The sequence below is a fragment of the Bos indicus x Bos taurus genome, chromosome 22 (genome assembly GCF_003369695.1).
Source record: "Bos indicus x Bos taurus breed Angus x Brahman F1 hybrid chromosome 22, Bos_hybrid_MaternalHap_v2.0, whole genome shotgun sequence".
NCBI classification, from domain to species: domain Eukaryota; kingdom Metazoa; phylum Chordata; class Mammalia; order Artiodactyla; family Bovidae; genus Bos; species Bos indicus x Bos taurus.
The window spans coordinates 25,022,307-25,049,501 of record NC_040097.1 but is presented as its reverse complement, the minus strand read 5'-3'; the positions used below and the strand labels follow the sequence as shown (position 1 = coordinate 25,049,501).

General features: G+C 38.7%; 1 protein-coding gene across 18 annotated transcripts in view; it reads left to right on the top strand.

Moving 5' to 3' along the window:
* Window positions 1-27,195, top strand: part of MAGI1 (membrane associated guanylate kinase, WW and PDZ domain containing 1) — a 639,211-nt gene that overhangs the window by 364,239 nt on the left and 247,777 nt on the right. For all 18 annotated transcript variants that reach the window (XM_027523585.1, XM_027523581.1, XM_027523580.1 and 15 more), the window contains exon 2: window positions 11,435-11,551. In XM_027523585.1, coding sequence (XP_027379386.1) covers window positions 11,435-11,551 — 117 coding nt within the window. The remainder of the gene's footprint in view (window positions 1-11,434; window positions 11,552-27,195) is intronic.

The following is a 27,195-nucleotide window of genomic DNA, read 5'->3' as shown; positions in this document are numbered from 1 at the left end:
AGCAGGGGACCATTGTCTTTTCTGCTCTCAGTAAACCTTTTATTTATTCATTTTTCTGAGCAGGTGTTATTCTACTACCCTGTTTAACTAGAACGAATATAAGAAGCACAAAAGGCTGGAAATAATGAGAAAAATAGAGATGATGGAATTTGAACCTTGTTTTCTTTTCCATGCTTAATTCAGGTTTCTTCTCACTGTGGGATGAAATTTATCAAAAGATTGACCAGGAGAAAAAGAACCGAAAAAACAGGCAGGATAATAATAATAAAGCAGCTATCCTGAAGTGCTAGCAAAATGTTTCATGCTTGTCCATGTGGGGAGTTAAATGTAGATAGTAATTTCTGGAGCTTCATCAGCATACAGAAATCTATCCTGCAGCCTCTGTTTCACATCACAGACTCACCATGTATTTTTCTTTTCTGTTTTTTAAGTTCTGCAGAAACAAGATTGTAAGGATAGCAGTCTTTGTACCACTGGGGGAAAGGATTCAATCTCTGCTGGTCTAATGAGATACCACCTGCCTGGAGTCATGTGTGCTGTGCCTCTTATTATAAAGTGTTATTACTGGCTCACTAGTGGAGTGGCAGCATCTCTTGAGGTTTGCAAGAGATGGGAGAAATAGGGAAAAGCTCATTCTTAGAACCTAGTTCCCCAAGTTTTATTAAGGAACTTTGCTGGACTTAGACCTTTAATTTGAAGACTTTAGCATGTATAAAATCACTTGAAGCCTTGTTAAACCATAGATTGGTGAACCTGACTTTCAGAGATTTTAGTTCAGTAGGTCCTGAGTACAATGTAGTAATCTGAATTTCAGTAAGTTTCTGAGTAGAGCCGCTTAGGCTAATGTTAGAGATGATGAATATCCTGTACCCCAAGTATTACACAAGAATTGCTCACCTGGAATGCAGAACCAACGTCTGGACCAAGAGTTAGCCAAATGTGGCCCCTGGGCCGAATCTGCTGCCTACGTTTGTAAATAAGTTCTATTGGAAAACAACTTTTTTTACATATAATCTATGGCTGTTTTCATACTACAAAGGCAGAGCTGACCAGTTGGACTGAGTCCATGCATGCCCCCAAAGCTGAAAAATATGTGCTGTCTGGCTGTTGGCCCTTTACAGAAAAATTTTGCTGACCCCTGACCTAGACCAGTGCTTCCATGCCATTTGGGGGAAGGCGGCTTGGAAGTAATTCTGTAACTGGCACACTGAGTGTTACCAATTTCTGTATTTTTTAGACACAAGGGTTCTTTTGTTTTTATTTTTATTTTTTTACTTAAATACATATGATAATGGAATTCATTTGTTATTTCTCAACAAGCCATTCTCCAAATCAGTTTTCTCATTGGAACCAACAGTTTCTCAGAATTAAAGGAAACATAGTTTTAGTAGCCATGCTTCCTCTCTTAATACAGAGCTTTGAATTAGAATTATTTGAATTATTGGTGGAAACTTTTTTTATAATTGCATAATTTAAAGGAGAAAAATCATTCTCATATGGACTCTGTAATTGTCAGATGTGTGTTAGTTGCTCAGTCATGTCTGACTCTTAGTGACCCCATGGACTGCCCACCAGGCTCCTCTGTCCATGGAATTCTTCAGGCAAGAATACTGGAGTGGGTAGCCATTCTCTTCTCCAGGGGATCTTCCTGACCCAGGGATTGAACTCAGGTCTCCTACATTACAGGCAGATTCTTTACCTTGTGAGCCACCAGGGAAGCCCCCAGTTGTCAGATCAGTGATACTATATTTCCTTCAAAAACTGCTGTATGGAAGGCAGTTTGTCAATATGTTATCAAAAATCTTTAATGTTCATACTCATTGCTCTATTCATTCTACTTCCAGGAAATTTCAGCAAAAATTCATATTTAATGTTTTCCATTACAGCACTATTTATATTATTTTTTTTTAAGAAAAAAAAAACATCTAATTGACTGTTAATGTGAAGCTAATAATATTAAGGTGAACCCACACTGCTATTTTGGGACCATTTAAAATCAAGCTGGAAGGAAATGCCCTGGCTGTTCAGTGGTTGAGACTCCGTGTTTGTACTGCAGGGGGCATAGATTTGATCTCTGGTTGGGGAACTAAGATCCCACATGCCTTGTGATGTGGTAAAAATAAATGAAATCAAGCTGGATGAAGTGATGCTGATACAATCTTTTTGGAGAGGATTTTCTGTCAAGAACCTTAAACGTTTTTATACCTTTTGTACCAACATTTTCACTTAAGAATCATGAGAAAGTAATAAGAAATACAGATAGATTTTGTATAAGGAAGATAAGCACAGTGGAAACAATTTGTATGCTTAATAATTGGTAATGATTACATAGGTTGTGATAAATTGATAAGCTAAAGTACTATGTAAATTAAAAGTATATTTTGAGCTCTAATAGTATATTGGAAATGCTTATGAATTATTAGAATATTTGGGTATGAATCATGTATATCACACGATCTTACGCATCCCATGTTAAATAGGTACTCATGGAACTCTTAGTTCCACTCAGACCTGTTCATCACAGCCTAACTGAAGCTCAGACACCAAAGTCATTTTTGAGTCCTCTCTTGTATTTGGTATTTTCCTCCATCACATAGGTGAACTCTATCAGTTTCAGCTTTAAATTGCACCTCCTCTGTCCCCTCTGCCCTTCTATTTGGTCATTTCCTTAATCCAGGTCATCTCAGGTCTCGTTGGGTCAGCTTCATCCCATTTCCTTCCTGTACCCTTCACCCACTGCATGGCTGCAAGAGTCATCTCAAAATTTAGACCAGACCTTCCCACCTCCCTGACTAAAATCCCTTGAGTGGATTCCTACTGAGCTTGGAATGAAGTGCAGACTCTTATGGTCTGCAAGGTACAAAATTATCTGGTCCCTGCTTATCTTTGGAACCTCAATATGAGCCTAGGCCTTGTCTGAGCTTTATGCTGTTTCTCTAAATTTTTAACCTCTTTTCCGCTTCTGGAACTTTTACACATGCTGTCCCTCTGCCTACAGTGCTTTACCCCACACCGAGCAAAACTAACCAGCTTCTCGTCTTCCTTTTCATCTTACTATTATCTCAGACCCGAGGCCTGCTTTTTGCTTCCGGAAACGGGTGTGTCAGTCCTGACTCAGGAACTCAGTGTTTTCATGCCCTCTCTTCTGGGCCCACAGGGTATCTGGCTGAAGGCACTTAAGAAAGATTTGTTGAGTGAATCAACGAATCTGCTCCAATATTTAAGCATATTATAAGTATATATGTATATGCATACTCAGGGCATATAGTACTAAATGTTAATGGTGATGCAAATTAAATAACAGTTTATTTTTAAACTTTTGGCAGAAAACAACAAAATTCTGTAAAGCAGTTATCTTTCAATTAAAAATAAATAAACTTTCTTTGGGAAGTTTTGTATATTTTTTAAATCTTGTAATTAATTTATATTGCTTCTTTATTGTGGTAAAATATACATAATATAAAATATATCATTTTAACCATTTTTAAGTATACAGGTCTGTGGCATTAAGTACATTCACTTTGTTGTACAGCCATCAACACCATACATTTCCAGAATTTTTTTCGTCCTTCCCAGGTGAAACTCTGTACCCATTAAATATTAAATTTCACCAGTAACTTATTTTCACAATAAGAAAAACATTAGGAAAAATATGTTATGACAAAACAGATAGCGAACATATTTTTCGGACAAAGCTCATTTAAACATATATCAGATTGTAAGTCTGAGTGACTACAAAGCTAGTACATTTGTTCTTCACCTTATAATTTTGTATTAGAAAAGCCTATCCTGTATATAGTTCATATATACAGATGTATATATATATATAAAGGTGTGTGTGTGTATATATATATATATATATACACATACATACATCTAAAGAATATATATATTCTTTTCAAATTCTTTTCTGTTATAGTTTACTATAAGATATTGAATATAATTATTTGCGCTATACAGTGAGTTCTTATTGTTTATTTAGAATAGTGTGTATCTGTTAATCCAAACCTCTAAATTTATTACCCCTCCCTTTTCCTTTGGTAACCATAAGTTTGTTTTCTATGTCTATGAGCCTATTTCTGTTTTGTAAATAAGTTCATTTGTATCATTCTTTAGATTCCACATATAAGTGGTATCATATAGCATTTGCCTTTCTCAGTCTGACTTCACTTAATATAATATTCTCTAGGTCCATCCATTTTGTTGCAAATGACAGTATTTTATTCTTTTTTATGGCTGAGTAATATTTCAGGTTTTTTTTTTTTTTTTGAGTGTGTGTGCACATGCCTGCGTGTATACACACACATACACTGTATCTTCTTTAGTCATTGATCTACCGCTGGACACTTAGGTTGCTTCCATGACTTGGCTATTGTTAATATTTCTGCTATGAGCATAGGAGTTCACATATCTTTTTGAATTAGAGTTTTCACCTTTTCCAAGTATATGCCCAGAAGTGGGGTTGGTGGATCATATGGTAGCTTTATTTTTTGTTTTTTTAAGGAACCTCTATACTATTCTCTGTAGTGCTTGCACAGATTTACTTTTTCCCATCAACAATGTAGGAGAGTTTTCTTTTCTCCACATGCTCTTCAGCATTTATTAATTGTAGACTTTTTGATGGTGGCAGTTCTGGTTGATATAAGGTGATATCTCATTGTAGTTTTGATTTGCATTTCTCTAATAATTAGCAATGTTGAGCATATTTTCATGTGTCTCTTGGCTGTCTGTGTATCTTCTTTGGAAAAATATCTACCTAGGTCTTCTGTCCATTTTTTGATTGAGTATTTTTGGGTTTTTTTGTTGTTGGGCTGCGTGAGCTGTTTCTATATTTTGGAAATAAATCCGAAATAGGTTGCATCGTTTGTACATACTGAATATTTTCTCCCATTCCGTAGGTACTTTTGTTTATGTGGAAAACTAATTTCTTGACCGTGCAGATTTCTACTGACTAGCATTCCTGCTTAGAATCTATATTCTAGGAGATAGAGATCAGAGCAGAGTTCCCTCATAATCCCTCATAGAGACCAGAGCAGAAAATGATGCTCTGGTTGAGTTGGTAGAAAACTATCTAGCATGGGAGAGCAATAGTTGGAGAATAGCACAACGCAGTTATTTTGGGAATTGTTTCATGTTTAAATAATAATAGGCAAGGTTTGTAACATAAATACTTGATGAAGGAATCATACCCAGAATATATAAATAGCATCTTATCAAGAATAACAAGACAACCTATTAGGAAAATACACAAAGACTATGAACAGGCAAGTTACAGGAGAAGAAATGTTAAAAAGAAAAAAAGAAGGTCCAATTTCATTAATACATGGTTTGTAAATAAATTAGTGTAATGTATCAAATAAATTGATAAAATATCAATTCATCTTTATTAGATCAGGAAGATTTTTTAAAAAGATGGGTGGTTTGTATATGCTCAGTTATGTGTGACTCTTTGCCCTCCCATGGACTGTGTAGCCCACCAGGCTCCTCTGTCCATGGAATTTTCTAGGCAAGAATACTGGAGTGGGTTGCCATTTCCTACTCCAGGGGATCATCCTGACCCAGGGATTGAATCCTTGTCTCTTGCATCTCCTGCATTGGCAGGTGGATTCTTTACCATTGCACCACCTGGGAAACACCATGGACAGTGCAGAAAAGAGTTGCTGGTTAGTTTGAATGCCAGCGTACCAAATTGGCTCTTGGCTTGGGTCTAGGAAATTGCATTTCCAGAGGGTTCTCTCCATTCCCAGAACTAATAGCGGCTTATTGTGCTTTAACTGTTGATGCAAAAGATACATTTTATCCTTTCCTTCTGAGAGTTTGGAACTTGATTTTATGCCAGGCAGAGGCTGCCTACATGATTAGTTCCTAATACAAATTCTGGGCCCTTATGTGTAATGAGCTGCCTTGAGTGTCTAAAGGGCACATTTCACATTGTTGCCCTGGGAGTTAGAGTGACTTCACCGGGGAGGGGGCTCTCAGAAGCTTGTACCTGATTTCCTTTGGACTTTACTGCCCCTGGAACCTTTTCCCTTTGCTGCACTTGAGTTGTACCCTTTTTTCATAATGAAATATAGCTTTGAGTACAAGTATATTCTGAGTCATGTGAATCTTCCTAGCAAATCTTCGAATCTGGGACTAGTCCCAGGACCCTACATACACAAATAATGGCAAATGTTGGCCTAAGTGTGGGGAAATGGGACTTCCCAGCCTTTTGGTAGAAAAGCAAGTTGGCCCCAATGATTTTGAGAATTTAGAGATACCTAGGTAAGTTAGAAGGTGACTACATCTATTTCCAGGTTTAGATATTTTAAGAGTAAAAAAATACACAGTTTTGCTTTTTTTTTTAAAGTATTTTAATGACACTGCAGCATTGTTGAATTGTCAGCAACATTGGAAATAGCCTAATTATCTCTGAAGGAGAAATAAAATTACTGTATTTTAAAAATGGAATATTATACAGCATTTAAATAATTCAAAAGTACACTGATTGACATGGTTAAATTTCTGTCAAGTAATGGTAATCAAAAGAGCAGAGCTATATTGTTGTACATTTAAAACCACAGAATTCCAGATATATACATATGAAAATATGAAATAGTGGCTAATCCAAGACAGGGTCTAAAGTCCCCCTTTTGCTATTTAAATAATAAAATTATCTTAAAATTAGCTCTGAAACCTTTTGTTGGAAAAAGTTCTGTATGTTGCTGACCTGTGTTCTCTTTTCCATTTGCAAAACAAATCTTGAATTTCACAGAGAGCGAAGATGCTATGACAAACCCTTCCTCTAACAATTATTATTTCATTGGCTCACTGCCCTTGACAATTAGGAGAAGATTTATAGACATGTTCCCCTGAATAATTGGCAATTAATTTGAGATTAGATGCCCAAAAAGTACAGTATTTCTAATGTAATGCGAAGGTTGAGGCTTTTGGCTTATAAATGTCATGGAACACAGAGTAAATGTTAACTGGCAGCGAAGTTAACCTTGCCCTTTTGCACATCCGCAGTAGGGAGGAGTTTTAGTTTGATGATCATAAACTTTAGCTAGCTTGGCTAGTTTGATTGTAAAGCTCAAGTGTCAACAAAGAGTGTCTATGAATTAAGAATGCTTCCAGTCTCAGTGCCCCAGGTTCATCTTGATAGGTATTGAATATGATTCATAAGGATCTATGTGGGATAAAGGAACACTCTATCCTGAGTCTTCTTTGGATTTTTGTTTTGGACTCGTAAGGACCTATATGAAATAAAGAGATACTGAATCCCGAGTCTTCGGAATTGCTTTTGACTTAGGCAGTGGTACATTTGGATCCCATAACATCTTTACAGCTTACAGATCAAATGTTAGCTGTCAGTGTGTTTTTATTGCACAGAACTCTGGTCTCCTAGGGGAATATAAATACTAGGTTCTAGGCAATGGGGATTTTGCTGATAAACTTTTCCTTGTGGTCAAATTCAAGAACGTTTAGACCTAGAAGTAGAGTTGACCAGCATGACTATCACATGTCAGTAATTTACTAGTTGATTTTATTTTCTGAACAATTCCAGTGCAGTGCCAGTTCAGTTCAGTCCAGTCGCTCAATCGTGTCCAGTTCTTTGCGACCCCATGGGCTATAGCACACCAGGCAGGGGTCCATCACCAACTCCTGGAGCTTGCTTAAGCTCATGTCTTTCAAGTTGGTGGCACAGTGCCAGGAGTATATTAAATCTGTGCTAAATGTTAACCAGTTTACACATGTCCAGAAAATTTTAGTGCAGTAGAGTTTTATTAGAGTGCTGAATATTCATTGGAAGGACTGATGCTGAAGCTGAAACTCCAATACTTTGGCCACCCAATGTGAAGAACTGATTCTCTGGAAAAGACCCTAATGCTGGGAAAGATTGAAGGCAGGAGGAGAAGGGGATGACAGAGGATGAGATGGTTGGATGGCATCACCAACGCGATGGACATGAGTTTGAGTAGGCTCCGTGAGCTGGTGATGGACAGGAAAGCCTAGTGTGCTGCAGTCCATGGGGTCTCTAAGAGTCAGACACAGCTGAGCGACTGAACTAAACTGAGAGTTTTATTCCCTTCTGGAAACTCTAGAAGTAGCCTTTATTCCAGATTTCCCTGTGCCTGTATTTTGTTTCTGGCCGTGTAAGTCAAAAGTTTTATGTGCATTTTTTAAAAGCTCGTTTTAATTATAATTTCTTATATATCTAATTCATAGTTAGTGTTTTGTGTGTGTGTGTGTGTTTGGCCACTCTGTGTGGCTTTTTAGGATCTTGATTCCTTAACCAGTGATTGAACTGAGGGAGGCCCTTGGCAGCGAGAGCTTGGTGTCCTAAGCATTGGACCACCAGGGAATTTCCTCTGTGTATTTTTAAAAGGAATAGCAGTCCGTTTTTGGACTGATCTCAGCTCTTTCTTCACTTGCTTCAATGGTGGCCCACTCTAGTGATGATCTCCATCTTTTATTAAGTGCTTTCTCTTCGCCAAGTACTGTTTGAATCTCCTTTAATCTTTACAAGTCTTGTATTAGAGCTACTGTTACGTCAGTGCTCTGTTTTCATAAATGAGAAAAGTGAGGTTCAGAGAGTAAGCAAGGCACTTGGGTTCACCAGCTAATAAAGAGTAGAACCAGGATTCACACACAAACCTGTCTGTCTCAACCACCAAGATTTACTCCACTCTTCTTTCAGTTTCTCTCTTTAATGAGAAATTGAAAACTAAGCATTTAGAACAGTGCCTACCATATAGTCTTTCGATAATTATGTACAGTTTAAATTTTTGAAATTGATTTTATGATAGTACAATTTCTATACTATAAAATGTCTCCATTTAGATATACTATTCTGTAAGGTTTGATAAATGTGTAAACCTGTGTTATCACTAATACAATTGAGATATACTGCATTGGAATCCCTGCCGCCCGCCCCCCCACCCCCCCCCCAAGTTTCCTTTTGATTTCCCTGTTTAAAAAAGTTTTTGTCTTGATATCAGTGTTGGCTCTCAGGAAGTCATAAAAAATAGTTCAGACTTCTTGCTTATCCTTCACCCTGCCTCTTCCAGTGGTAGCATTCTTATGTAGCTATATAGTACAGTTGCAAAACCAGGAAATTACAGGTATACTCTATAGATTTTGTTCCCTGTGTGTTAATCTCTGCCTGTTCTCACTCCAGGTAACTGCTGAACTGTTGCTGTCATTGTAGGTAGGCCTGCTGTGAAGCTTTATATATAAATGGAATCAGATAATATGTTGTCTTTTGTGTCTGGCTTCTTTTGCTCAGCATAATGTATTTGAGATTCATCAATATTCGTGGTTTGTATCTTTTAATTGTTGTGTAGCATCCTGTTGTTTGAATATAATACAGTTCCCTTATCCATTCAGTGTTGATAATCATTTGGATTGTTTCCAATTTGGAGCTAGTATATAATGAATGAAGTTGCTGTGATGATTCATCTATAAGTTTTGTGTTTATATGTGTGTACTTGTTTTCACTTCTCTTGCATAAACAACAGTGGAATTGGGTCATTTGGTTAGTGAAGATTAGTTTATAAAATACTGTCAAGTTGTTTTCCCATTTTAGACGCCCACTAGCAGTATATTGCCTGGAAAATCCCATGGACAGAGGAGCCTGGTAGGCTATAGTCCATGGGGTCACAAAGAGTCAGACACAACTGAGCGACTTCACTTTCACTTTCACTTAGCAGTATATAGGAGTTCCTGTTGCTTCACAGTCTTGCTAAAACCTAATATTGATTTTTTCCATTGTGGCAGGTATGTAGCAGGATCTCACTATGACTTTAATTTGCCTTTCTCTAATAATTAGCGGTATTGAATATCTTTTCATATGCTTAATGCACAATTGTATATATTTTATAAACTATATATTCAGACCATTGTGGGGAGGTGGGAAATGTGTGTGTGTGTGTGTGTGTGTGTGTGTCTTCTTAATAAATATTTGATGAATAATTGAATGACCTGAGATAGAGCTATGCATTTTTCTTTTGGCCACTTGAAATCTTAGGTGTACTACAACTCAAATAAAGTAGTTCAAATTGAGTTTCATTAGTCTATTCTAAAATGATCAGCTATAGTAGGAAATCTGGTTTAGAATATGATACTAAAATAAAGATCAGTAATTCCTCTCCTAGGAATCATAGCATCTTCTTAACCATCAAACTTTCATGCTCATAACTTGCTCTTTTTGACTATGGGAAAATTATCTTCTGAAGACGTGAATTCTGTGGTTCACACGGATACTGCATTGTTTCTCTAATGCTAAAAATGCTCTTACTTAATTTTTATCTTGTCTAAAAACAGAAGGACAATCTTAGCCTTGTTATTTTTAGCTGTCACTGAAGCAGTTTTCTCCATTAAGAATAAGTGTTAGCTATGTTGATCTATAACCCATCTGCTGATCATGTAGACTATAATTTGTGTTTATAATTTTTTTAAAAAGTTTGGTTACCTTCTTCTTTCTGTGATACATTTTGTAATAATATATTTTTTAAGCTTTTGTTTAGGTCTGTTAACTGTAGAGAATTAAAAAGAAATAAACACATAGACCAGCCCAGATAACTATTGCTTAAGCAACACCAATTAAAAAAAAAAAAATGTGTTCAGTGATTATAAATCAACACAGAATAGTAAGATCTATATATCTCTTTCTGTCTGTATAATGAAGAGTGACGTATCCTCTTTTATTTCCCAAACTCAAGTCCTTCTTCCTAAAGGAGACTGTTGTTAAAACTTTTTGGTGGTTCCTTCCATTAATACATGTCTCTCCTTTTCTTTATTCTTCTCACATAAAAGGTCAGATGGTAGTTACCATTCCACATATTTTCCTGCAGTTCCAACACATGAAGATCTAGCTTTTGTAGAGTAGTTATTATGCAGATGATAGTTTTACTTAGTTGATTCCTAATGGTTGTTTCCAGGGTTTTTTTGTGATTATTTTTATTTATTCACTGCTACAAAAATGTTTCAGTGAACAATACTGGAGATTTGGGCAGACTTTTGCAAGTATAGTCATAGAGTAAATTTATTCCAGTTGAATCCCTAGTCAAAGAGCATTTTATAATTTGTCAGCTATTGATAGATTGTCCTCTGTAAGATTTCAGCCATCCACTTTCCATCTAATAATGTTTGCAAGTGTCTACAATACATATTTTAAATGTAATAGCTTCTTTTGAATTCTTTGTTGTTTGATTCTCCTAGCATTATGTGAATTGGGATCCCCAAATTAATACTGTTTCAGTGCTGTTTTATGTTTATTACATTCCTGCTTGCTTTTTCCCCTGCATAGGAAAACCAAAACTTAAGTCTTCCTGATGACAGAGGGTAGCAGACTAGAATGGCTTCTTGTGGCTTTCCTATACATGGCTCTCAGGCTGCTCAGTCCCTAGGAAACCTGATGTTTGATGCCTTCTGTTTTATATATTTCCTGTAGGAGGAAAGCTGAACAAAGACCTGCGACATTTTCTCAATCAGAGGTTCCAGAAAGGGTCGCCTGATCATGAGCTCCAGCAGACCATAAGAGATAACCTTTACCGCCATGCTGTGCCTTGTAAGTAACCAGTTTGGGACATCTTACTGCTGGTGGGCGTGTGAAAAGTTGAGGGAAGACAAACAATAGCTGGTTCTGGAGTACTTGGCAGTTTGCTCATTTAGTGACTCCCTAAGTGCAGGGAGTCCAAATTGACAGTGTGGGACTAGCAATCCAGTGGTTAAGACCCTGCGCTTCCAATGTAGGGGGTGTGAGTAGGGGGTGTGAGTTCTATCCCTAGTTAGGACACTAAGACTCCACATACTGCAAGGGGAGGCCCCAAAATGGCGAAACAATTTAAAAACAAGCAAAACAACTGACAGACAGAGTACCTAACCAGGTGAATTACTTAGTTTTTCAAGTTCTGGCTTGAATATGCCAGGCAAATTATTTATCCTTTGTAAGGGCATGTTTTCAAAGTAGTGAAAAAGACATCTCACTCTTACTAACTTCACAGAACTGTTAGAAAGTCAGAGGAGTGACATTTGTCATGTGTTTGTATCGTATGGGCACGGTGTAAGCCTCATAAATGTTAACCATTTTTGTTATGAGTGGAGAGGACCAGGTCAGAGGCCTTCAAACTGACCTCTGAGGATTTCAGTAGGTCTCTGGTGGCCCTCAACAAAGGGAATGCCTCAGTGAACTCTCTCTTCCCACCTTAATGAGATTCATAAATCATGATTTCATGTATGATTTCCTTTGAAGAAAGCCTCTGTGATTCCACAGATTAAAAATCCCAAAGTTCCAAACCTATTCAGTTCAGTTCAGTTCAGTTCAGTCTCTCAGTCGTGTCCGACTCTTTGCGATACCATGAATTGCAGCACGCCAGGCCTCCCTGTCCATCGCCAACTCCTGGAGTTCACTCAAACTCACGTCCATTGAGTCGATGATGCCATCCAGCCATCTCATCCTCTGTCGTCCCCTTCTCCCCCTGCCCCAAGTCCCTCCCAGCATCAGACTCTTTTCCAATGAGTCAACTCTTCGCATGAGGTGGCCAAAGTACTGGAGTTTCAGCTTTAGCATCATTCCTTCCAAAGAACACCCAGGACTGATCTCCTTTAGAATGGACTGGTTGGATCTCCTTGCAGTCCAAGGGACCTATTAGATAAGACCAAATCTGAGAAAGCAAGATAATAGAACATAGGGACTATGACATTGGGAATTTTGTGGTTAAGGGAAAGAAGGAAGGGAGGAGGGAATCAGCCTACCAGATCATGAGGTTTAACCATGCTCTATCAGTCTACATTCTCATCCAGCTCATTATGAGATGAGAATCCTGGGAAGATGTGTGATTATTTACCTTCATTCAAAATAGGAAGAGAAAAAGAAGAAAATAAGAAGAAAGAATGATTTTTATTTTATTACTTGGGAGTTTTCTTTTTTCCTGTTATCCAGTCCTTCAAAATTTTATAATTAAAAAAAATTTTTTTAATCACCTAAAAAAAAGGAGGACAAATTTGAAGTTCAAGGTACTCTGCCTATTATTCCAATTCATTTGCTATGGATGGTTTTTTTTAAAAGAAGTAATATTTTTCCAGTGATGTGCTTGAGTGCTAGTGTTTCCTCATACTACTGAAAATGATGAACAGAATTGATTTCAGGCATGCCGTGGTTCTGCAGGGACTTAGACTGGAAGCGTAGCTGGGGACCTTTGGCGATCAGATTTTAGAACAGACCCTGCCTTCCATTTCACCTATTCATAAAGCCAAGAGTAAGAGACTGAGTTGACTGCAAGTGACTTGGGCCAGTGCCCCAAAGTTGCCTCTTTCTGCTGAGTGGAAGAGCCACATTTATTTATTTTCAGAGCTGCATTTGACAGAGAAAATATGATCATGCATTAATGTGAATCTCTGGCCCCCAGTTCTTTTAATTTTGTATTATTAGTATTGAAAGCCATAATCCTAATAGTATCCTAACTGTTCCTTACACTTGGATTAATAATAATAATGATGATAATACCTATGGTTACTCACATGAATGGGCAGGGATTGCCTTTCTATTTTTATAGAAATAAAGAAAGAAATCAAGACAGGAAGGTAAGCCAATTAAAGTAAGGCCAAAGGTGACTAGGGTTTCAAGCCATTGTCCTACCTCTGATATACTGTCCCATTTTACACTTAGAATAGCAGCCCTTTGAGGTTGAGGTTTCCAGTACCCATTTTCCAGATGAGGAAACACAGAGCAATCAAGTAACTGTTACATGGCAGATCCAGGGTTTTGGGACTTGTAAGCCATCCAGGGCTATTTCTGTAGCTCGACCGTTGCTGCCTCCGAAGTTCTAGTAAGCAGGTTGGATGCAATTTTGCATAATTCAGTAATTGCAGAATCATGATTGTTCTCTGTGTAATTTTTCCCCTACTCAGATTCCAATTTAAGAAATGGGGAATGAAGCAAATGAGCACACCATTTCTTGACGCATCTGTGGTGTTACTATGGTTACATTTTGGCAAGATTTTCCATTTATTTTTTCCAGTGATTTATTGGACCTGACTGTGAGCTAAATGGCTTGATTTTAAGCTTATCACTCTGTAGGAATTGGGGCAAAAATGACCTCAGCCTTTTAAAAAACAGTGGAAAATAATATTTTGTCTTTGCTTATATAGAGCCATTGGTATTGATGTTTCATGTCTATGAAACCAATAAATCAGAAATTGAGAATGTGGAGAGAGATTTTTTTTTCACTAAAGAGAAAACAGGTAACATTTCATTTTATATTTCCTGCATAAAACAGGAAGGAAACTTGGAAGAGGTCTGTTTCTGAATCTGGCGCCGTGTGTGTGCCTTGGAACAGGGGTCCCGTGGGATTTGGTTATGGGTTTAGATGACTGGGGCCACACGTGTGTTTATTTTGGTTCTTTGGCCCATGTGACTGATAGAGCAGAGCTCAGTACCAAGCTGTCGTGCTCATGGGTGAGGAAGCCCTGGACCGAGTCACGGATCTTCCCAGTGATGTTGTTGACTGTGCCACAGGGAAATGAACTCCTGCAATCTATATTTTCCAGAACTTCCTGCTGCCGGTATTTCAGTACCTTTGGTCTTTTGAGAAGGGATGATCTCATGAGCAGGTGCTTGCGAGCTGGGGTAGACTTCCCTTTCTGTACATTTTAGGAGGCTCACATGTCACAAGAAATGAACAGATAAGGCTGTTTGTTCTCAAGTTTGTTTTAGTGTCACCATAGTGTAGTAGAACCTTCTGGGCACCATGATGGGTTTTGCCATTCAGAATTCCATTTTATCCTAGTTTTTTGGCAAAGACAGTGGAAGTTTTGCATCCGTATTTTCGGGTAAAAAAATGAAGTAACAAATGTAGTTTCCTCAAAATCATACCAGTTCTAATGCCGCATTACTCACTTCTCATCCAGAATTTACCCAGTTAAATTGTTCATTTAGTGCTATTTTTGCTATAGTCATTATTATTTTCTACTCCTCTTTTGTTTTGATTCAAAAACATTTTATTCCATAGTATGAAAAGGGTCATCATAGATAAAATTTAATTATATTATCATTGAAAATTATTCATTTCAGTTCATTTGCTCAGTTGTGTTTGACTCTTTGTGACCCCACAGACTGCAGCACACCAGGCTTTCCTGTCCATCACCAACTTCTAGAGCTTTCTTAAACTCATGTCCATGGAGTCGATGATGCCATCCAACCATCTCATCCTCTGTCATCCCCCTTCTCCTCCTGCCTTCAATCTTTCCTAGCATCACAGTCTTTTCTAATGAGTCAGTTTTTGACATCAGGTGGCTAAAGTATTGGAGCTTCAGCTTCAGCATCAGTCCTTCCAATGAGTATTCATGAGGAGTTCATGATCTGAGCCACAGTCAGCTCCCAGTCTTGTTTTTACTGACTGTATAGAGCTTCTCTATCTTTGGCTGCAAAGAATATAATCAGTCTGATTTTGGTATTGACCATTTGGTGATGTCCATGTGTAGAGTTGTCTCTTGTATTGTTGGAAGAGGGTATTTGCTATGACCAGTGTGTTCTCTTGGCAAAACTCTATTTGCCGTTGCCATGCTTCATTCTGTCCTCCAAGACCAAACTTCCCTGTTACACCAGATATTTCTTGACTTCCTACTTTTGCATTCCAGTCCCCTATGAGGAAAGGACATCTTTTTTGGGTGTTAGTTCTAGAAGGTCTTATAGGTCATCATAGAACCGTTCAACTTCAGCTTTGTCAGCGTTAGTGGTTGGGGCGTAGACTTGAATTGCTGTTATACTGAATGGCTTGCCTTGGAAATGAACAGAGATCATTCTGTCATTTTTCAGATTGCTCCCAAGCACTGCATTTCAGACTCTTGTTGAGTATAAGGGCTACTCCATTTGTTCTAAGGGATTCTTGCCCACAATGGTAGATAGAATGGTCATCTGAATTAAATTCACCCATTCCGGTCCATTTTAGTTCGCTGATTCCTAAAATGTCAATGTTCACTCTTAAAATGTCCTGTTTGACCACTTTCAATTTACCTTGATTCATGGACCTAACATTCCAGGTTTCTATGCAATATTGTTCTTTACAGTATTGGACTTTATTTCCATCACTAATCACATCCACAACTGGGCATGGTTTTCGCTTTGGTTCTGTTTCTTCATTCTTTCTGGAGTTATTTTTCCACTCTTCTCCAGTAGCATATTGGGCACCTACCGACCTGGGGAGTTCATCTTTCAGTATCATATATTTTTTTTGCCTTTTCATACTGAAAATTACTACCACCTCCCCCCCCACCCCAAATTACTGTGGAAAAAGAGAGAACTAGATGCAGAATGAGTCAGAAGCCTTGGTGTAAAATATGAGGGCTGTTCTATAACTGGTCAGCTTGGTCAGATAGCCTCTCTGAGTCTCTCTCTCTCTCTCTTTTTTTTTTTTTCTTAAATCTCTAGTAAAATGGAACTAGAAATATCTATCTCCAACATTGTCTCACCAAACACTGACAACAGCCCCAAGAGATGGATCCATTGGAGGAGACAGAGGCTCAGAGAGATTGCTTCGAATCACACAGTTAGCAAGAGCATGGACAGGGTTTAACCAATTCTCTAACTCCTGTACTGGGTATAATTGACAGTAATGTGATTAGAGAAACCTGTTTGCAGTTCAAGAAGCAACCATTAGAACTGGACATGGAACAATAAACTGGTTCAAAATTAGGAAAGAGGAGAAGGAAATGGCAACCCACTCCAGTATTCTTGCCTAGAGAATCCCATGGACGGAGGAGCCTGGTTGAGGGACACAGGAGCCCTCTATGTTTCCCCCTTTGCCTGACAAAGCAATAAAGCTATTCTTAAAAAAAAAAAAAATTTGGAAAGAGTATGTATGTCAAGGCTGTGTATTGTTACCCTGCTTATTTAACTTATATGCAGAGTACATCATGTGAAATGCTGGGCTGAATGAAGCACAAACTGGAATCCAGATTGCAGGGAGAAATATACATAATCCCCAATATGCAGATGATACCACCCTTATGGCTGGAAAGTGAAGAGGAACTAACTAAAGAGCCTTTGATGAGGGTGAAAGAGGAGAGTGAAAAAGCTGGCTTAAAACTCAACAATCAAAAAAATAAGATCATGGCATCTGGTCCTACCACTTCATCACTTCATGGCAAATAGATGGGGAAACAATGACACTGTTATTTTCTTGGGCTCCAAAAGCACTGCAGATAGTGACTGCAGCCTTGAAATTAAAAAACACTTGCTCCTTGTAAGAAAAGCTATGGCAAGCCAGAACAGCATATTAAAAATCAGAGGCATTAATTTACCAACAAATGTTTGTCTAGTCAGCGCCATGGTTTTTTTAATAGTCATGTATGGATGTGAGAGTTGGACTATAAAGAAAGCTGAGCCCTGAAGCATTGGTGCTTTTGAACTGTGGTGTTGGAGAAGACTGTTGAGAGTCTGTTGGACTGCAAGGAGTTCAAACCAGTCAACCCTAAAGGAAATCAATCCTGAATATTCATTGTAAGGACTGATCTGAAGCTGCAACTCCAATACTTTGGCCACCTGATGCGAAAAGCTGACTCATTAGAAAAGACCCTGATGCTGGGAAAGATTGAGGCCGGAGGAGAAGAGAATGACAGAGGACCTAATGGTTGGATGGAATCTCTGATTCAATGGACATGAGTTTGAGCAAGCTCCTGGAGATGGCGGTGAACAGGAAAGCCTGGCATGCTGCAGTCTATGGGGTCGCAAAGAGTCAGACACGACTGAGAGACTAAACAACAACGATGTGATTAGAGCAGTATACCATGGACCACTGAGATTGAAAGAAGAAAGAAAGAAAAACCTCACTGTTGAATTATAAATGTTTAAAATCATAGAGTTTTATGTCTTGGGGGTGGGAAGCTAGATAAGTCATTGTATCTAAGAAATAAGCGTCTTCTCTCTGATTTTCATGTATTTCACTGATGTGTAGTATTGAATTTTAATAACTGCTTAATGATTATTCAGCTTTTAAAAAATCACTGTAGGAATCTCTTGAGATATATCAGTGGTCTACTCATGGAAAACCACCTTAAGATAAATGGATCTTTTAAAAAAGAATTTTTAAAATTTTCAGCTGTCTTGGGTCTTCCTTGCTGCATGAGCTTGTCTCTAGTTGCAGTGAATGGGGGCTATTCTGTAGTTGCAATGAGCAGGCTTCATTGGTTTTATCTCAGTAATTGTGGTTCCCGGGCTCTAGAGCACAGGCTTAATGGTTGTGGTGCACAGGCTTAGTTGCTCCTCAGCATGTGGGCTCTTCCTGAACCAGGAATCCAATCCGCAGGCAGATTCTTTACCACTGAGCTCCAGGGGGATCCCCAATAAGTGGATTTCAAATGCATGTAAACATCATCAGTGTTGCTGACTTCTGTCATTCCTCAGAATCATCTGGTTAATATTTCTGTCTCCTGCCCCTCAAATCCTGCTTACATTCCCAATCCCCTTCCCCTAAATTCTTTAGTCATACAAACTTTGTCCATTTCTCAAATATGCCTGGTATCTTCTTATAACTGGGTATAAATTATTGTCTCTTTTCTCTCCATCTTTCCATCTAACCAGTTCATAAGCTTCTTGTAAGCTTTAGTCTAGATGCTGCTACCTCCAGAAAGGCCTCCGTAGATTGTGCCCACCACCTTCCTCACTGCTCCCCCAGCCCCGCCACCCCATTTGACCACGTACCCTGCCTGCTGTATATCTATCTGTTCTTTTAGAATCCTACTCTTCTGAGGCCAGCGACTGGATCTACCTCAGTGATCAGCCCACACCTGGCTGGCTGAGTTTCTGGAACATGGGATAAATATCTACTGATTGAAAGAACTGATGAAGAGATGGATAGAGACCCACTTTGTTTTTCTTGTTTTATTATTTTTTTTCTTCATTACTTAACATTTTGGGGAATCAGAAGAGCTACTCTTGCCATAAAACTCTCAGAATAAAGGGCAGCTCAGCGGCTTGAGCTCCGACTTGGCTGATGAAGACTCCACTGATTACATGACTGAGAATCTAAACCCAGAAAGTCCAGGCTCCTGGTGAGCTTGGAGCTGGAGTGCCCATTCACAGCCCCTCCTAATTACAGTCTAGATATCACTGCACTTCCTGCAATGATAGCCATTCTGCTTTATGACTTCTTATCTTAGCTGATGTGACAACATCTGAGATTCTTGTTTTGGAACGGCTGCTTTGCCCGTGAAGATAAATGCGTTACCTGACAGGGCTTGTCATTTACTCTACTGCTGCTGTCAAAACGAGATACAACTCATCTAGGAGTCTCAGGGCTCTGGAATGCCGAAGTCCACCCCTCCTGTTCCTTCTCCCTTCTCTGGGCTCAATAGAGATTGAACACCTCTTTCTTTTCAAGCAGAGGTCATTTGAAAGAGGAAAGGATAAGTTAGTTTTTTCTGTAGCTTAACATGTTGATCAAGGCTCTCCCTGATACTGAGATCATTGCAACCTGTAAGAGGCATTGATCATTGACTTAAAGGAGTTTACAAAGGAATTAAACATCTTTGATCTCTAAGATTATTTAAATCTAATGTGGTAAACATAGGTGATCCTGCTTTTTATTTGTAGTGGTGGTAGATTTTAATGGGCATGTTAGCATCTGCTAACCAACAGTTGATGTGTTTATTATTTTGAATGTGACTGTGATGTCAGGACCATAAGTTACCTTTGGTGTTATTCAAATGTGTTAGTTTCTCTTAAGCATAGCTGTTTCCAGTACTTCTTGCCTGGAACTAACTCATTTTTCATTTACAGCTGATGATACTAACTAGACCAGTTTATCAGCAAGAGGCCAGGATAAAGAACTGGGTATAGGAACTTTGCTTCTTTCTTGGACTGTACATCTCTGTGTTTAGGTTGTGTTTGACACAAGTAGAAGGCTTCGGATTTTCATTCATGATGTAGACAGTTCTGTAAGCAACCCCAGAACTAATTAGATGAAAGTCACTAGAAATGTTCTCACTGTGACTATTTCCCTTTTCCTCTTACCAGTTAGTGATGGCTGATATTGAAGGATCACTTTAGTCTTTACCAAGCCCAGCCTTGTTGCAAAACTCTGACTAGTAACAGTTATAACAGCTCTCCAAGTGCTCTCTTTTGTGCTCATACTGTGTCCCACAAGCCTTGCCATAATGCTGATACATAGGCTGTCTCTCACTCTGGGCTCAAAAAAAAAAAAAAAACAGTCTACTGAGGACCTGAACTGAAGCTCACTGCACTGGTAGACCCTCCCCCTTTTCTATTCAGTTGCAAATGTTTGTTGCCCACAATCAGATCAGTGTATGTCCTCATCCCTTCTCCATCACTTCCCCACTTTTTCTCTCCTCTTCCGTTCTACCCATCAGTCCTGTTTTTTACCATGTGCTCCTAGCTGGTCTGAGGTCTGGAGACTCCCATTACCCACTGGCCCATCCCTTACTGCCTATGCCTGTCCTTTCTTTCTTTCTCCATCAGATCTTACTTGTTCTACATTGGTTTCCCATGGGGCTGTCCAATAAGAAGCCAAGAATTATAATAAAGAAGTGAATGGTTCATATGATGGTACAGAGTTCTCTCTTACATAATACTTATATCTTACCACATATAAGTTTAAACTGATGCTTCTGTAAACATTCTATAAAATGGGATATTCTGGCAACAAGGGATGTACATAGGTAGGGATGAATTCTTAGGGTTTTGATTTGTTTTTGTACTTTTTCTAGGTTTAACACAGTATGGTATACACAGAAGATATTTTAAACATAGGCTTGTCTATGTCAAGGGGATTTCCCCCACTGCTGGCTATTTCACTTCTCAGACGTATGAATTTTCCCATTTCATCAAGTACAAGCTGAGAAGGTAAAGCAATAGTAGGCAAGGAGTTTTGTGCCAAATTAAAAGCTGGCTTAAAGCTCAACATTCAGAAAACTAAGATCATGGCATCTGGTCCCATCACTTTGTGGCAAATAGATGGGGAAACAGTGGAAACAGTGGCTGACTTTATTTTTTGGGCTCCAAAATCACTGCAGATGGTGATTGCAGCCATGAAATTAATATACGCTTACTTCTTGGAAGGAAAGTTATGACCAACCTAGATAGCTTATTAAAAAGCAGAGACATTACTTTGCCAACAAAGGTCCGTCTAGTCAAGGCTATGGTTTTTCCAGTGGTCATGTATGGATGTGAGGGTTGGACTATAAAGAAAGCTGAGCACTGAAGAATTGCTGCTTTTGAACTGTAGTGTTGGAGAAGACTCTTGAGAGTCCCTTGGACTGCAAGAAGTTCCAACCAGTCCATCCTAAAGGAGATCAGTCTTGGGTGTTCATTGGAAGGACTGATGTTGAAGCTGAAACTCCAATACTTTGGCCACCTGATGTGAAGAGCTGACTCATTGGAAAAGACCCTGATGCTGGGAAAGATTGACGGCAGGAGGAGAAGGGGACGACAGAGGATGAGATGGTTGGATGGCATCACCAACTTGATGGATATGTGTTTAGGTGAACTCTGGGAGTTGGTGATGGACAGGGAAGCCTGGCGTGCTGCGGTTCATGGTGTCGCAAAGAGTCGGACACGACTGAATGACTGAACTGATTAGGGAAAAAACAAAAACAAAAAACTTGTTTCTTAGGTGTAATCTAGATTTAGAGTTATCCCATCAGTAAGTTCATGAGAAAAACTTGGACATTCCTGATCTGGATGTTCTCTCTTCTTCTTGGGGCTAGATCTTCACATGTGCTGGGCTTTCTGCTATGCCGGACCAGAGAGGCTGGCAGGACCCTAACCAGTGCTGTTGACTTGGGTTCTTTGAGACTCCGTTTCCTCATTACCTGTGTTGATGTTTCTGAGGTACCTAAGCCCCCCGCAGTGATCATGGCAGTTCATAGATCCTCTATTTAAGGGTCCTCTTTGTATAAGTTTTTTGTTTTGTTTTGGTTATACCGTGTGGCTTGCAAGATCTCAGTTTCCCCACCAGGGATGGAACCTGGGCCATGATAGTGAAAGACCAGAATTCTAACCCCTGGGCCACCAGGGAAGTACCAAAGGTCCTCTGTGTAAAGCAGTCTTCTTTCTTCCAGACCCTTTTCCCTTTCCTTTCTAACATGACTCTTCAAGTTCAGCTGTTTTCCCTTTTGTCATTAGACTTTGGGCTTTATGTATATGGTTCTCTGTTTTATGATTTTTATAATTTTTTTTGCAGGGTGGGGGTGGAGAACAAGCTAAGTTTAAAGAAAAAAGATTCTCCAATGTTTGTTGAGTAACAACCCAATATTCAGTGTTAGGTAAGAACATAGTGGAGATTAATGATTGGCTCATTTAGCCTATAATAGGCACACTTGAAATAGCACATTCTCTGCATATCCCCAGCATCAGCTAGTTCCCTAATGTTCTTTCTTCTTTGTATTTATTATTATATGTTGTTAACTGTAATTGCCATTGCATATTTGGTGAGTGGATGGAGTCATATTGGAAAAAAAAATGAAAAACTATGAACTTAAAGGCTCATTACACTGGATTTGATTTATATGTGTCTGTTAATAGACTCATATAAACATGATTTGGCTGGTGTTCTTTATTCTAAGGTTCTCAGGAGTGTAGAACAAGGAAAAGCCATAGGAGTTTAGATTTAAGTTATTTACAGTTGATGGAATTTCTGATCTTCTTGTGAAAACATGTTAGACCAACCTTATTGCTTAATAATAACATCTGTCATTAATCGAGTATTTACCATTACGTACCAGGTACTGGGCCCAGTGATTTACAAGTTTTGTCTCTTTTATCCTTCACCAGACTCTGAAAGGCATGATGTTACCATCCCTGTGTTAGGAGCATGGAATGAGGAGCTTATAAGTGACTCGTTCAAGATGAGCAGTTTAATAATGATGGAACCCAGATTCAAATCCAGTACTAACCTCCCTTGAGAGGCCATGCTCTTGGTTTATATCTCTGGGTTCAGTCACCTTAAAGACCAGTTTTTAAATTAATGTATTGAGTTTAAAAGAGTCTTAATAACATATAGATTAGTCCTTGGCTGGATGTAGGATGCTAGCATATCTGTTTGGCAGCCATGTTAATTTATTTAATTGCTTTATAATTTTAGCTGACATTTTTCATCAAGATTTGTTGAAATTATAAAGCAATTTCCATAGAAACTTATGTAGGGACAGGGAAGTTTCACAGTATCCTTACCACTTAGTTATTTTAAGAATAGATCTGATGAAATTTTAGTAATTTTAGATTTAGGAAGAATCATTTAAGAGAATGACATACAATATATGTTTAAAGAAATCTTGTATCAAAAGTGTTTTATAAAACTATGTACAAATAAAATTTCTAGCTTCTCTAATGGATAATGGGCACTTATGATGAGATCCAAGTAAGAACACTTCACCAGTTATGCTATGTTAAGGTTACCTAAAGTCTCTATGAAATGAGCTACCCATAGTTTAAACAATAAGAAAATGTCACTTTTGTTTCATTCATGATAAGAATAAGGTAGACTTATGACCTGCTTGACATATTGCCTATTGCATTTAAATTTTAACCAAATATACATCTCTATTTTGGGAAAATACACTGTAATGTTTTTAGGGATATAGGGCCATGGTGAATGCAGCTTACTTTCACATGGCTACAAAACATTAGAAATGGTTAAAATTTTGTATTATACTTATTCTTACAAATTTCTATAAATATGCAATTATTTCCAAATAAAAGTATTTTTAAAACAGTTCAGTTCAGTCACTCATTTGTGTCCGACTCTTTGTGACCCCATAGACTGCAGCACACCAGGCTTTCCTGTCCATCACCAAGTCCCAGGGCCTACTGAAACTCATGTCCATCACGTTGGTGACGCCATCAACCGTCTCATCCTTTGTCATCCCCTTCTCCTCCCACCTTCATCTTTCCCAGCATCAGGGTCTTTTCCAAAAGTCAGTTCTTTGCATCAGGTGGCCAAAGTATTGGAGCTTCAGGTTCAGCATCAGTCCTTCCAATGAATATTCAGAACCGATTTCCTTTAGGATGGATCTCCTTGCAATCCAAGGGACTCTCAAGAATCTTCTCCAACACCACAGTTCAAAAGCATCAGTTTTTCGGTACTCAGCTTTCTTTATGGTCCAACTCTCACATCCATACACGGCTACTGGAAAAACCATAGCTTTGACTAGATGGACCTTTGTTGGCAAAGTAATGTCTCTGTTTTTTAATATGCTGTCTAGGTTTGTCATAGCTTTTCTTCCAAGGAGCAAGTGTCATGGTTTCATGGTTGCAGTCACCATCTGCAGTGATTTTGGAGCCCCCCAAAATAAAGTCTCTGTTTCCAGTGTTTCCCCATCTATTTACCCATACCAAAAGTTTTTTTAAAAAAACAACGAACGTAGTTTTTGGAAAAGGGGATTATATATTAGTGTTATATTTTTGTTTTTCCAGATTATTAATGTTTTTAACATAACATTGAGATGTTATGTACTAACATTGTTAGTACTTTGATAGATCTTATTTATTAAACTATAGCGGGACTAGCCTGAGACATTGTGCATATATTAAAACAAAAACCCTACACTTACGGAATACCAAATACATGCTAGGTGTTGTAGTTTTAGTTTCTCATTTAACCTTTGCGGAAAAACTGTGGGTATAAAGTAATTGTTATTGTAAATAACAATTTACGTAAATGAGTTTCCTCATTTACGGATGAGGAAACTGAGACTTGGTAAGGTTAATACTTTGTCTTAAAATTGTGGAGTCGAACTGCAACCGAGGCACTCGCCACGGATGCTAATGCTGCCAGTAGTAGCCACCACATTTTCTTCACTCAGACTGTGTATAGATTCATATACACAGAGTCAATATATTTAGGAAATAAGCTAGGAAGAATTCTTTTAAATGGATCCTAAGTATCTGCTAATGGCATTCTAGATTACTATGAGTATAATTATCATCATTAGAATTCTTACCATATATTGAGTGCTTGCAAGGTGCTAGGTTTTATATTATATTTGTGTAATAGCTCATTTAATCCTCACAGTAGCCTTGTATGTATATGTTATTACTCTCCACATTTAGGGAAACTGAGGAACAAGGTGATTGGATACCTTGCTGAAGATGTCATGGTGAAGGTAGAATGGTGTTGTCTTGTTCTAAAAGTTTCCTTCTTAGCCCGTGGCTCATATTGCCTGCTATTTATAAAACCTGGAGAACATTAGGAAAAAAAAAAGGAAAATAATCAGTAATTCAACATACTCCTTCCTTTTTTGGAGAACAGAGGAACTATTTTTTCAGACTCTTTTTTTGGTGGGGGAATGGGGGTATTAGGTCCATGACCAGGAATTGATCTCACTCCACAACAGTGAAAGTGTGGAGTCCTAATCACTGAACTGACAGGAAACTCCCTGTTTTTCAAGAAAATATGTCTTAGTCTTAGATTCGATCAAAGCTACCACATTATACAATTCCAGGGGGCACTATTCAGTTTATAATCTATGTAAATGGTGCCCTGGGTTGTGGGCAGCACCCTGACTGCCTGGCTTTATGTCCTGGCTGAGTTCCAGTAGTAGATACTCAGCTAGCCTGAAAGAGAACCAGTTGCCGTTCATTTGGGATGCATGCGTCTCATTCATGGTAAAACGGTACCTTACTCCTATGAGGGTAATACCCACCAGATACTTGAACACCAGAAGCCTAATCCAGTCCAATTACAAGATCTCTTCATCCTTAATTCTGCTAATTAAAGGTTTGAGACAGTACTGGAATTGAATCTTTTAGGGTAGAAGCTGATATTTCTTTCATTTATCCTGCCTTCATTCATTTGCTCTAACTATTCACACAGCCATTCTCCATTTATTTCATGTATCTGTCTATTCAGCAAGCATGTATTGAATACTACTGTGAGCAGGTCACCATGATAGACGCTCAACATTTAGGGGGGAAACTGGTTACCTTTCCTGCTTTCAGGGAGTTTATAGCATAGTGGGCAACCACTGTAACAGAGAGACAGCTGTAAGAGAGTGAAGTAAATCCCATGGTAGAGTAAGCCCAGGACTACATGACATACAAGGACAGACACCAAGCTCAGTCTTGAGACCAATGAATCGGTGTGACCAGGACGTGAAATAAATCCCCAAACTGAAGACATAAGGAAAAGGAGTGGAATACCTTTCCTAGGAAGAATCAGGAAATATCGACTCATGTAACCACGGGCAAGTGACTAACATCTCCGGGCTTAATTCCTCTTTAAAAAGGAGTATGTTTATTAGGGGTATAATTGACTCGTTAAGCATCTTAATATCCCAGGCCCAGTCTCAAGATAATGTAGTCCTTTGTACAGTGCTCTCTCCTGAGGACTCTTCAAGAATAGACTGCTTAGAGTTTTGTTTCTTCTGAAATGTTTAAAAGTAACAACAACAAAACCCAGTGCCACAGTAAAAGATAGGACGTGGTTTTAATGCTTGCATTTACTTAATCCTTTTAGCATACACATAACAATGCAGTATGATAGGGCCGTTCACTAACTCCAAGATGCATAAAACATTAACTCAAGGTATATTAAAGGCAGGAGAGTCTAGTAAAAGACTCCAAGTCCAAATACATTTCTTTTAGTGTATCTTTGTCACTGTAGACATAACTTTATTTGATGATAACAAAAGTCTAATTTTAAGGCCCTTTGTGAATAGTAGATGTGGGTTAAAGACCTTGCCCCTTTGCCTCCTTGGCAATCCCAGTAGATATAGGATGCTATGAGATGAGATAGGGGCATCCCTGATAGCTCAGTTGGTAAAGAGACTAGTGGTGTTATCTCGCCTCTGCTTCCAAAGAGGCATCCCTCCCCTCCTTAGGGGCCCTCACCCTCCTTACAGAGAAAACTTTATTGAAAGCCATCTGGCTCTAAAGAGGTACATTTTTTCCCTCTATTGTCAAATGGTCAGTCCTTAGAAACTGCTGAACTACTTGTAAGGCAGAGAACGCCCACAGACTGTCAAAGGAGGGAGACAGTCCACTGCCTGCCTTCCCCTCACCCAGGTGTGACAGAGCCCTGTGTAAGCAGCCTCTGAAAATTCCTGAGTCAGTTGGGACAGGAGGAGATAAGGGGGTCTTGCAGTGCAAGAGACTATGGTTTGACTCTTGTGTCGGGAAGATCCGCTGGAGAAGGAGTAGACCACCCACTCCAGTATTCTTGGGCTTCCCTTGTGGTTCAGCGGGTAGAGAATCCACCT